Raw genomic sequence first — 13080 nt, 5'->3', positions numbered from 1 at the left:
AACACACTCGCTTAATGCTCCTCACTCCTCTTCGGATAGGAGGTTGTAGGCCCAAGGCAGCACTAGGAGCTGTGTTTGCAGTGAGAAACCCAACACTATATGAGATATGAGAGCAGAGCACTGTGTTACTGCTAAGTTAACCTGAGGCCTGAGCTGATGCAGAGGAAAAGCCTTGTGACGGTGGTTTAGGGTTTAACAGACGATTAGGATCGGTTGTAATTAACAACAGTGTAAGATAAATAATCGACCGGTAATGAGAATATGCCTGAACGTTGACCTCCGGCCCTTGACCTCAATACAGTAACTAGAACTCAGAGGGATCAACTGGAAGGTCATTGTTGCATAAGATGCTTGTGTGGTGAGTCGATAACAGTCCTTTCAAAAGACAAAGATAGTAGATGGAGAAAGGACAGAGGGAGAGGCAGCAAGACAGGAAAGCTAAACAAGAAACACAAGCAAAAAAGACAGAAAGAAAGAAACAGAAGAGGAAATAAAGGTTGTATTGTCACATAAACTGCAGTCATCAGGGATAAAACCATTGGAGAGAGAGTGAGAGAGTGAGAGAGAGATGAGGAATGTGGAAGCTCTTTGGCTGCTGCTGCTGGCTTATCTACAAGCGCTTGTATAGCCTAGGTACGCGCCTCGGGAAAACTGTGTAGTTTTACAAAATATTTACAGTAAAAAGCAATTAAACGTAATACATTTGTGGAAACCCGAACCTGTCCAAATAATTTGGGGACGGGAGTGGGGGGATCTACTGTTCATAAAAAGCGGTGTTTACCTCGGTGTGGCCACCTCAGGCTGCTAATGTGGGAGACGTCGGGCGGCTTGGGCCAGAGCCGGCCGTGCATTTATCAGAGGATTTAAACGGCCCGCTCTGTTTGCTTTGTCCCTAAAGACTCTCCTCCATCTAATAACAGACGCTCTATGGGCCGCATCTGGGCCAAGAGCAACTCCAGTAAAGAGCAACACAACAGTAAAATAAAACAGCAGGCCGGGCCGACGCCAGCCTGACGGAGGGAGAGCCGGAACCGTTGAAGGCCGGAGCTAGGCCAGGCTGAGTCATGTAAGGTGATGTAGATAGGAGTGTTATTGTGGAGATTACTGGGCCTGACATGTTAATATAGTGGGCTTTTGAGAGCGTTGGCACTTTCTGGAGGCTTTCTGTCTGGACGAGTGGGGCCAGAGGAGAAGTTTATGGGGAGTTTGTCTGTTGTGAATCGACTCTGTATAGCAGCTTCCAGTCTTTTGAGGACACAAAGTGATAGTGAAGCTATGACAAAAAGCTAGTGGGTGTTGTAGGTGGGAAAGTGAGGGTGAGAATCAAAGGTGTTGCTGACAATGATACAGTTCATTTGCTGTGATTAGCTTAGCCACATAAAGTATGTCCCCTTATAAACCAATGAGTTTGTAGCCTATCACCTGGTTTCTCCCTGTCGGTATTAGGTGACTACTGTAGTGGCTCTTTGATTGGATTACTGGATGTGTGTGTGTTCAGGCTTTCGCTGGTACTGGGGTGAGGAATGCAGGCCAGTGCGGACGTGTCCCAGGTGCCCATACACACACTGAGCAGCTCAGTCGCCCTGCACCGACCACACACACACACACGCACATGACGCAAATGTGTAAATACACATATAACTCACCCCCCGACATGCAGCTTCTAATCAAACATCTGGAAACTGATCACAAAATCACTTTTCTTCTACCTCTCTCCTTCCACCTCTCCCTCTCTTCCCTCTGTCTCTCCCTCCGTCCGCAGGAGAGCCATGTGATAAAAACGCCTCCTTCCATTGGCGCGTCTGTCATCGTGGAGCGAGGGAACCGTCTCATCTGTCAGCGCAGACGAAAGGCTGTTTATCAGACGCCTGGGATTTAAACATGCCCTAAATAGTTTATATTGAAATGATTATGTTAGGGGGGCAGGACGGTGCACGTCCCACAGGGTCTGGCACACAGAGAGACAGAGCAGCGAGACAGAGGGCTCTGCCTACAATACCTCACAGCATGACATTTACCTCCCCGCTAACTACTAACCCCACAAAACCACAAACAGCTATCTCCAATACTCTGTATACATTAACAACACACCACTACCCACTATCTCTGTGCTATAAAACATCTCTACCCCCTAGGCCTATCTACACGTTACAACACACCACAACCCGATATGACTATCTTCAATATTAGACAGCAGAGCACAGTCACACACACTACACTCCTATGGGCCAGCTCAGTTGTGATATCAGCTAGCTTAGCCAAGACCCTGTCAGCCCATATAACCTGTCACAGATCAGGAGATCTGTGTGTGCTGTTGCCAAGGTTACAGGAAGCTTTGGTCCATGCAGGGGGCAGCATGGCGACAAGGTGGGGAGTTCTATATGTGGCCAAGCCCCAGTTGCCAGTAGGGAGCATGAGACAGACAGGCAGTCGAAATGGTCTGAATAAAATGTATTTTATGATCAGTTAAAACCCTTGGCTGACTGGGCCCTAGGCTCAGGGAGAGATATCTGTCCCTGACAGCGACAGCCAGAATTAATGCTGGCTGGGTGGAGACTGGAGAGGAGTTCAGAGTTTATAGTTCAGTTGAGATGGGTGAGTTCAGTGAGTTCAGGTATTAATACACCAACATGGGAAAACAATGATTGCATGGTATTTTCCTTCCTAATATGTTAGAGTGTGTGCTTGTGTGTGTGTATTCAGTGTGATTGCTGACGAGTGTATGGTTAACGTGTGCCTGCATGTGCATGTCTATCGCGTAGGTAGTTGTGTGTATGTGTATGTGTGTGTTTGCAGTCAGTGGCAGATGGCTCCCTCCATGTTTTCCTGCTCCGTCCCTCCACCCTTTATGCCCAGCTGATGGATGGTGATGGGTGATGGATGTGTTGCTGTCTGAACTGTCTCTCAGCTCCAGCTCAGATCAGGTCAATCACTGGTGGATTTATGGAGCCCAGGGGCCTAACTCAGCCAAATTATCTGGGCGGGACACAGCCGGACTGCAGCTCTATCCATCTTCTCCACTCAACACGCCCCCGGAAAACACAGGAGAGGCTAACTTTTCATTTTCTTGCACCATAAAGGCTTGGTTGTCCTGTCAAGCACACAAATCAAAGGCCTAGACAGACTGGAGTGGAAGTTGTTCACACAAGCTGCTGGGGTTTGAACTTGACATTGGAGCGACAGACAGACAAGATGTTTTCTCACACTGCAACCAATGCAGGGCTGGACCATTCCCGTCACAGCTAACTTTGTTAGCAAACAATGGTGTTGCCATAGAGAATTCTACGATAAATCATTATCAACTGGTTTCACTGACCATAATGGTGCCCTCCGATATGATGTGTCCAAACAAAACTATCCCCATGCTCTGCCTCACTTCAACTAAAGAGCTGACATGACAACTGAGAATGAACGATATGACATGACAACTGAGAATGAACGATATGCCATGACAACTGAGAATGAACGATATGCCATGACAACTGAGAATGAACGATATGACATGACAACTGAGAATGAACGATATGCCATGACAACTGAGAATGAACGATATGACATGACAACTGAGAATGAACGATATGCCATGACAACTGAGAATGAACGATATGACATGACAACTGAGAATGAACGATATGACATGACAACTGAGAATGAACGATATGCCTATCCTCTATGCTGGAGATATGATGGATGGTGGTAGGTAGTAATTCTCTCTGTAACCACCCTCTGTTGTGTCTCCCCACTATACAGCTGGGTGGCGCTGTGTGAGTGTGTGTGAGTGTGTGTGTGTATACTATATGTATGTGAGAGAAAGAGAGAGACAGTGCAGCGTGGGCCTCACTGTTCAAACAGCTCAAAGTTTGCCGATGCGTCGTCTGCCTGCCAGCCAGACAGCCCCGGCTCCAGTATTCACACACTTACATGCCACATTCTCAAACTGCTTGACACGAAATACACACACACACACACACGCGCGCATGCGCACACACACTTGGGCACACAGTACACACACACAACATTGGACATAAAGAGTCGCTGCCACCTCCGCCCTGTAACATACATGTTGTTCCTATGGCGACTCCTACAGCAGTTCCCCTCCTCTAACATGTTTTGTCACTTGTGCAGAGTTGGGTTGAGCAGCGAAGCAACAGCACTCCTCATATCCTCAGTGTAGTTCTTCTTCAACTACTCTGATGTGAACCAACTCAACTCAACAGTCCTAGGCAAACTCTTAGCCCTTTTGTTTTATCTTCCCCAGTCTCTTCTTCAGATCAGTGCAGATGAAGGAAAGGAGATGTGGAGATGAGGAGATAAAGTAGCCACTCTTGAGATGCACCCAAATGTGTCTCATGCAAGCCAGACCATGGTGTTCCAGTTCCTCAGACATATCAATGATCCCTGATACCAAAAATACAGTGAGGGAAAAAAAGTATTTGATCCCCTGCTGATATTGTACGTTTGCCCACTGACAAAGAAATTATCAGTCTATAATTTTAATGGTAGGTTTATTTGAACAGTGAGAGACAGAATGACAACAAAAAAATCCAGAAAAATGCATGTCAAAAATGTTATAAATTGATTTGCATTTTAATGAGGGAAATAAGTATTTGACCCCCTCTCAATCAGAAAGATTTCTGGCTCCCAGGTGTCTTTTATATAGGTAACGAGCTGAGATTAGGAGCACACTCTTAAAGGGAGTGCTCCTAATCTCAGTTTATTACCTGTATAAAATACACCTGTCCACAGAAGCAATCAATCAATCAGATTCCAAACTCTCCACCATGGCCAAGACCAAAGAGCTCTCCAAGGATGTCAGGGACAAGATTGTAGACCTACACAAGGCTGGAATGGGCTACAAGACCATCGCCAAGCAGCTTGGTGAGAAGGTGACAACAGTTGGTGCGATTATTCACAAATGGAAGAAACACAAAAGAACTGTCAATCTCCCTCGGCCTGGGGCTCCATGCAAGATCTCAACTCGTGGAGTTGCAATGATCACGAGAACGGTGAGGAATCAGCCCAGAACTACACGGGAGGATCTTGTCAATGATCTCAAGGCAGCTGGGACCATAGTCACCAAGAAAACAATTGGTAACACACTACGCCGTGAAGGACTGAAATCCTGCAGCGCCCGCAAGGTCCCCCTGCTCAAGAAAGCACATATACATGCCGTCTGAAGTTTTCCAATGAACATCTGAATGATTCAGAGGAGAACTGGGTGAAAGTGTTGTGGTCAGATGAGACCAAAATGGAGCTCTTTGGCATCAACTCAACTCGCCGTGTTTGGAGGAGGAGGAATGCTGCCTATGACCCCAAGAACACCATCCTCACCGTCAAACATGGAGGTGGAAACATTATGCTTTGGGGGTGTTTTTCTGCTAAGGGGACAGGACAACTTCACCGCATCAAAGGGACAATGGACGGGGCCATGTACCATCAAATCTTGGGTGAGAACCTCCTTCCCTCAGCCAGGGCATTGAAAATGGGTCGTGGGTGGGTATTCCAGCATGACAATGACCCAAAACACACGGCCAAGGCAACAAAGGAGTGGCTCAAGAAGAAGCACATTAAGGTCCTGGAGTGGCCTAGCCAGTCTCCAGACCTTAATCCCATAGAACATCTGTGGAGGGAGCTGAAGGTTCGAGTTGCCAAACGTCAGCCTCGAAACCTTAATGACTTGGAGAAGATCTGCAAAGAGGAGTGGAACAAAATCCCTCCCGAGATGTGTGCAAACCTGGTGGCCAACTACAAGAAACGTCTGACCTCTGTGATTGCCAACAAGGGTTTTGCCACCAAGTACTAAGTCATGTTTTGCAGAGGGGTCAAATACTTATTTCCCTCATTAAAATGCAAATCAATATAACTTTTTTGACATGCATTTTTCTGGATTATTTTGTTGTTATTCTGTCTCTCACTGTTCAAATAAACCTACCATTAAAATGATAGACTGATCATGTCTTTGTCAGTGGGCAAACTTACAAAATCAGCAGGGGATCAAATACTTTTTTCCCTCACTGTACCACTGCACATGAACCACTGTGTTTTCCCTTAGGGTAACCCTGGAGTCAGAACCATCTTCAGCCCTGTTTGTTTGGACAAGCCTCAATCGACTATCTGCTAAAATAATAACTTCCACTGTGTCTGTGTGGCAGCCCGGTCGGGCCTGGGCCACTGTCTTTGACGTCACAGGCAGAATTTCGGAAGTGGAAATGCTTAGCGGTAACATCAACAACAACAACAGCAGCACTGCCAGTGACCACACCGGAGACCGGAGCCTCTCTCTCCTCCACTCGAGGAGGGGAAGTGAACTTGGTGCCGCAGGGTTGGTTGGTCTTGGCCCAAGATCACTCAAATACCACTCATACCAGCCACAGATACCGGACCCCTGGACCACCTCCGCAAAGGATCCTCTCAACTCAATACCGTTCAATACCACACACCTTTGCCCATATTGCGTTACAATGGCTAAATATGGTCGAATCCTGATACGGAATGTGTCTCCATTCTTAATAACACTAGCAGTGTGTTCTCAAGATGAAACGAGCACACTAAAGGGTTGGGTGCTATCAAGGCATGAGTAAAAGTCCCTCGTCACATGGAGAGGGAGGAGGAAGGAAAGAAGAGGTAGAGGAGAGCAGTAGAGGACAGTAGGGGCACACACGGACACTGTCAGAAGGCGACAGTGAAATGCAGTAGGCGAAGTCACACGCAGGACACAGAGCTTACTGGAAACCGTATTTTAATCGAAAGTAACCAGTGAAAAAACAATCTCCAAACATCGGAGGAAGCAAACAACCCGCACACGAACACTGCCGATGACGCAAACAATAACACACAACACACAATGCACGACAGAGGGTTAAATAGGGAATACAATACAACATAATGGGGAACAGGTGTACACAATCAGGACACAACAAGTCAAACACCGAAACATAGATCGGTGGCAGCTAGTACTCCGGGGACGACAAACTCCGAAGCCTGCCCGAGCAGGGAGGAGGAGCAGCCTCTGCTGATTCCGTGACAGACACACAGACACACAGACACACGGACACACACACACCTATACACTGACCTTTGCAGGTCTTGCCGTCTGGCTGCAGGGTGAATCCCACGGGGCAGCTGCAGCGTACCCCTGTAGCCGTGTCCTTACACGTCCGGTCACAGCCGCCATTGTTCACCGCACAGGTTTCTTGGTAAAACAAAAATATACAGTGGGAGAAAAGAGAGGAGGGGCGGGGGTAGGGGAGGGGTGTTAACCTACTGACTGGTACGCATATCTAAAGAGCAGAATGATCTATTCAAAAAGACCAAAAGAGAGAAACAGTTGACACTGAAGATATGATGGGTGGGTTGAGAAGAGGCTACATACAATGGAGAAATACACAACAGGGTGATGTCATGTCTTCAGGGTATATAGCTTTTTCATCATACCCATTCAGACTTAATTTCCACAATACTAAACACGTGTCAAGACATTCTAGTTATCCATCAGACCAGTGACAGGTTTGAGACGGTACACAGTTGAAATGTCATAGACTGTTCATAAACAGGTTATAGACAGGTCATAGACCGATTATAAACTCATACTCCGGATTCTCTGTTGAACATAATTGATTGGAACACCTAGTAGACCAATATTAAAGACAGATTTCTACAAAATATAAACAAGAGATTCATGGGCAACATGTGCTGATAGCCAGTAGCCTAGTTAAGACAAGTATGCCCTGTTTCCAAAAATGACAAGAAAACATTTAGTTAAAAACGATACTGAACGTTAAGTAGAGAAAACATGAGAATCTAAAATATAGTTAGTGGCGGGATCAAATAGTAGTACGTAGGACTGAATGTGTATATTTTGACTCCAGGAAAAAATGTAATTGTATGTGGCCAAGATAAGGTTTGCTCTGACTTGTGAATATATTGCCTGAGCTAACCCCAAAACAAACAGCACCTTATGGCATCTCCACTTTACCTGCGCAGCCCACTGTTGCTTTAGGAAAGCTGAGCTCACTAATCCCCAATGGGCGTCAGATACTGCTGAGGACGGTGAAACTGTACACTGTTATTAGAAAGTGGATGTCATGAGCCCTCTCACTCCACCGGGTTACCACCTTAATTTGTTTCCACTATCTTCCACTCTGCTCACCTCCCTCTCTCTACTCAGCCTAACTAGCTCCACCTGTCCCTGCTCTGCTCGGCTCTAATTACTCTGCCAGCTGCGCTGCATTACCCACTAACCTCTCCCAGTATTTAAGGCCCTGTCTTTCAGCTCTCCGGTGTCAGATCGTCTGCAAAGCTCACACCCGGAACCTGTTTGCTCGCGCTTCTGGCTCACCCTGGTTTTGTGACCCCGGACCTGCCTGTTTTTTTGGATACTCTTCTGCCTCAGGAGATCCAGACCTGCTTCTGCCATTACGACTCCTGACTACTCTTCAATCCCGGTAACTCTGACCAGCCTTCTGCCTTGCTACTACGTATTTTGGATTTCCCTTGAACTGTACTGCTGCCTGGTTTCATTCCGCCCTGTTGTGTCTGTGTCTCCCCCCCCCCCAGGACTTCTGGACCACCCACCACCGGCTCATAGGACGCATCGCTGCCACTGGGGGGCACAGACCCAGCGCATTGGACGGGATCCCTGTTACCCCTGGAGCCTTCATTCACTCCCTACTTCCCTTTTCCCTTAAGTTTAATAAACTTTCTGGTGTGACGCAATTGTGGTCCTCTGGTCGTCTGTCTGAATCGTGACAGTACGATCTGACCATTATGGACTCAGCGCACACTTTCCCCGACATGGAAACCGATGAGCATGAGCAGCAGTTCCAGCAGCAGCAACAACAACTCGCCATGATCATTCAACTCCTCACCAACCTTACCCCAGCCAGTCTGCCCACCAGCCCAGCCCCGAGTTACCTGCCCCGGTCATTGCAGCCGCTGCTCGGAACCCAAGATTGGAAACCCCGAGCGGTTCAACGGCGATTCAACCCAGGTCCGGCCATTCCTGACTAGCTGCCGACTTCAGTTCTCCTTGCAGCCAAGGACCTTCGCCACGGAGGGGCTAAAGTTGGGTATGCCATCACTCACCTGACGGGCCGAGCTCGACTCTGGGGAACAGCAGAGTTCGAACGTCAAACCCCCGCATGTGCAACCTTCGACCTGTTTGCTGAGGAGATGCTGAAGGTGTTTGACCTGGATTCACCCACCGCAGAGGCGTCTCGTGAACTGTTCAGTATTCGACAAGGCAGACGTACAGTCGCAGACCATTCCATCGACTTCCGAACCCTGGCTAGACGAAGTTCTTGGAACACACCATCGTTGGTGGACGCGTTCTTCCATAGTTTGGCTGACTATATCAAGGACGAGTTGGTCTCCCATGAACTGCCTTCCACTCTTGATGAAGCCATCGCACTGACTGTCAGGATCGACAGAAGGATACAGACCCGTCGTCGTGAGAGGGGGCGCCAAGGTCCACCTACTACCGGCATTCGGAGAGATCCGACTGGGCTCCTGTCATCTACTGCCACTCCCCCAGGTCAGCTTGATCAGTCTGAGCCTATGGAGATTGGGCGAGCCTCCCTCACTCCTGCAGAGCGCCAGCGCCGCTTCACCTCAAACCTCTGCCTCTATTGTGGAGGTGATGGACATCGTGTGGTAACCTGCCCTTTAAAGGGCCGAAGCTCACCGGGCGTAGGGGGGAGTCCGGTTGAGTTCAATGACCATCCAGTCCTCCGACCGCAAACCCCTGCTGCAAGTTCACCTCCGCCTCTCTGACTCAACTCACACCCTGGCTGCTCTGGTGGATTCTGGCGCCGAAGCCAACATAATGGACATCAAGCTGGCACGCCAACTGGGACTGGAGAACCTCCGTTTGACACCTCCTATTCCTGCCCGGGCACTGGACGGACACTTACTCGGATCGGTCACTCATGTCACGGCCCCGGTCTCGATGGGTCTGTCCGGAAACCATCAAGAAACTATCCAGTTTCACCTGCTCCCCTCTCCAGGCCAACCCCTCATCCTGGGTTACCCATGGCTCCGCCCGGCACAACCCTCAGCTCGACTGGGTGACCGGGGTGATCAGGGAGTGGGGAGAGGACTGCCACCGAACCTGCCTGCTTGCTGCCGCACCCCCCTCGGCCAGTACCTACTAACTCCGCTCCTGACCTCTCCAATGTCCCAGAATGCTACCATGGTCTCAGAGAGGTGTTTAACAAAGCAAGAGCCACATCTCTGCCCCCCTCACCGACCGTACGACTGTGCCATCGACCTCCTCCCTGGAACAGCTCCTCCAAGGGGTCGTCTTTATTCGTTGTCTGCTCCTGAAAGAAAGTCCATGGAGGACTACATCAATGGCTCTCTGTCCGCAGGATTAATCCGTTCATCTTCATCTCCTGCTGGTGCTGGCTTCTTCTTTGTGGGGAAGAAGGACGGATCTCTTCGCCCCTGCATCGACTACAGGGGACTCAACGACATCACAGTGAAGAACCGTTACCCTCTGCCTCTGCTCACCTCTGCTTTTGAGTTGCTCCAGGGAGCCACTGTTTTTACCAAGTTGGATCTCAGAAACGCTTACCACCTAGTGCGGATCCGGGGAGGGAGATGAATGGAAAACCGCATTCAATACACCAACAGGCCACTACGAGTATCTGGTTATGCCTTTTGGCCTCACCAATGCTCCTGCTGTGTTCCAGGCTCTAGTGAATGATGTACTGCGGGACATGTTAAACAAGTTTGTCTTCGTTTACCTGGATGACATCTTAATTTACTCCAGAAACCTGTCTGAACACACCCGCCATGTCCAGCAAGTCCTTCATCGTCTTCTGGAGAATTCCCTCTACGCCAAGGCAGAGAAATGTGAGTTTCACGTCAAGACAGTGGCCTTCCTGGGGTACATAGTGGCAGAAGGAAGTATCCAAATGGATCCTGCCAAAGTATCAGCAGTCACTTCATGGCCAGTTCCGGAGAACAGAAAGAAGCTGCAACAGTTTCTGGGGTTTGCTAACTTCTATAGGAAGTTTATCCGGAACTACAGTACCGTTGCTGCCCCTCTCACTGCTCTAACCAGCACCAAGCAACCCTTCACCTGGACCCCAGCAGCCGACAAAGCCTTCAGTACCCTCAAGGTGAGGTTCACCTCCGCTCCCATCCTCCAGATGCCTGATGTGGACCGGCAATTCATTGTGGAGGTGGACGCCTCGGATGTGGGAGTTGGTGCTGTGATTTCTCAGTGGGCTGCGGAGGATAGGAAGCTCCATCCCTGTGCCTTTTTCTCACGTCGGTTGTCCCCTCTGAGTGCAATTACGACATAGGGAACCGTGAGCTGCTGGCTGTGAAGCTTGCCTTGGAGGAGTGGCGTCACTGGCTGGAGGGGTCCACCATTCCATTTCTCGTTTGGACCGATCATAAGAACTTGGAGTACATCCGCACGGCCAAACGGTTGAACTCCAGGCAGTCCCGCTGGGCCCTGTTCTTCACCAGGTTTAATTTCACTCTGTCATACCGGCCTGGATCACGCAACACCAAGCCAGACGCCCTCTCCCGTCAATTCCAGAAGGATGACACCCCCTCCAAGGACCCTGTGTCGATTCTGCCAAGTCCCTGCATCGTTGCAGCTCTGACCTGGGCTGTTGAGGAACAGGTGCTGGAGGCTCTCCGTAACCAGCCAGGTCCCAGCACTTGCCCAGCTGACCGCCTTTTTGTCCCCCGAAGACCTGAGGTCCCAGGTCATTCAGTGGGGACATGACTCCCGCCTAGCTTGTCACCCTGGCTCCACCCGCACTTACAACCTGCTCGCCCAGAGGTTCTGGTGGCCCTCTCTGAGGAAGGATGTACGGGAATTCGTCCAAGCCTGCCCCATCTGCAACCAACACAAGTCGTCCTGCCAGCCCCCCAGCCGGATTGCTGCAGCCCCTGCCTGTGCCCAGACGTCCCTGGTCTCACATCGCCCTTGACTTTGTCACGGGGCTGCCCCCCTTCAAGTGGCATGACCGTCATTCTCACCATCGTTGACCGTTTCAGCAAGATGGCACACTTCATTCCCCCTCCCCAAGCTCCCAACCGCCAAGGAGACCGCCCAGGTGGTCCTGGAACACGTCTTCCGGATCCACGGACTGCCAAGGGATGTTGTTTCTGACCGTGGTCCACAATTCTCCTCCGCTTTTTGGAAGGAGTTCTGTCACCTGCTGGGAGCCACAGTCAGTCTGACTTCCGGATTCCATCCCCAATCCAATGGGCAGTCAGAGCGGGCTAATCAGGAGCTCGAGAAGGCACTGCGATGCATGACTTCACGCAACCCCCACTCCTGGTCGCAGCAATTGACATGGGTGGAGTACGCACACAATTCTCTGACCTGCTCTGCCATCGGTATGTCCCCTTTCCAATGTGTTTATGGATACCAGCCTCCTCTATTTGCCAGCCAGGAGGAGGAGGTTACTTGCCCATCTGCACTTGCTTTTGCCCGTCGATGTCGCCGCACCTGGTCACAAGCCCGAGCCACACTCCTCAGGTCCGTTGCCAGCTACACTACCGGGGCCAACCGTCGGAGAATTCCTGCTCCCACCTACCATGTTGGTCAAAGGGGTGTGGTTGTCATCGAAGAACCTGCCACTCAGGGTGGAGTCGCAGAAGCTGGCACCTCGGTTCATTGGCCCATTCCCTATCATAAGAGTGATTAGCCCAACTGCTGTCCGGCTCCAACTGCCTAATTCCCTGAGGGTGCACCCCACTTTCCATGTGTCTAAGATTAAGCCCATCCATGAGAGTCCGCTGGTCCCTGCTGCGCCTGGTCCTCCTCCTCCACGGCTCGTCGATGGTGGTCTGGTTTACACCGTCCGCCGCCTGCTTCGGTCCAGACGGAGGGTTAGGGTCTCCAGTACCTCATTGACTGGGAGGGCTATGGACCTGAGGAAAGGACCTGGGTGCCAGCTAGTCGGATTGTGGATAGGACTCTCATCACCGCTTTCCACCAACGGCATCCGGATCAACCTGCAATCCGTGGGGGCCGCCCAGAGGGGTCCCTAACCGTCCGGCCCGCTCGGCTTCCTGTCCTGTGCCTGATCCTGTCTCGGGACCTGTCCCATC

The 13080-nt window shown here is 50.2% G+C and overlaps 1 protein-coding gene across 7 annotated transcripts in view; it reads right to left on the bottom strand.

Annotated features, from left to right (window-relative positions):
* The window catches only part of LOC121543736 (signal peptide, CUB and EGF-like domain-containing protein 1), a 118695-nt gene that overhangs the window by 20400 nt on the left and 85215 nt on the right, over positions 1-13080 (bottom strand). For all 7 annotated transcript variants that reach the window (XM_045208495.1, XM_045208496.1, XM_045208499.1 and 4 more), the window contains one exon: positions 7076-7192. In XM_045208495.1, coding sequence (XP_045064430.1) covers positions 7076-7192 — 117 coding nt within the window. The remainder of the gene's footprint in view (positions 1-7075; positions 7193-13080) is intronic.

Source organism: Coregonus clupeaformis, chromosome 28, assembly GCF_020615455.1.
Source record: "Coregonus clupeaformis isolate EN_2021a chromosome 28, ASM2061545v1, whole genome shotgun sequence".
In the NCBI taxonomy this organism is placed as follows: Eukaryota; Metazoa; Chordata; class Actinopteri; order Salmoniformes; family Salmonidae; genus Coregonus; species Coregonus clupeaformis.
This window is presented reverse-complemented; position numbering and strand designations above follow the sequence as displayed.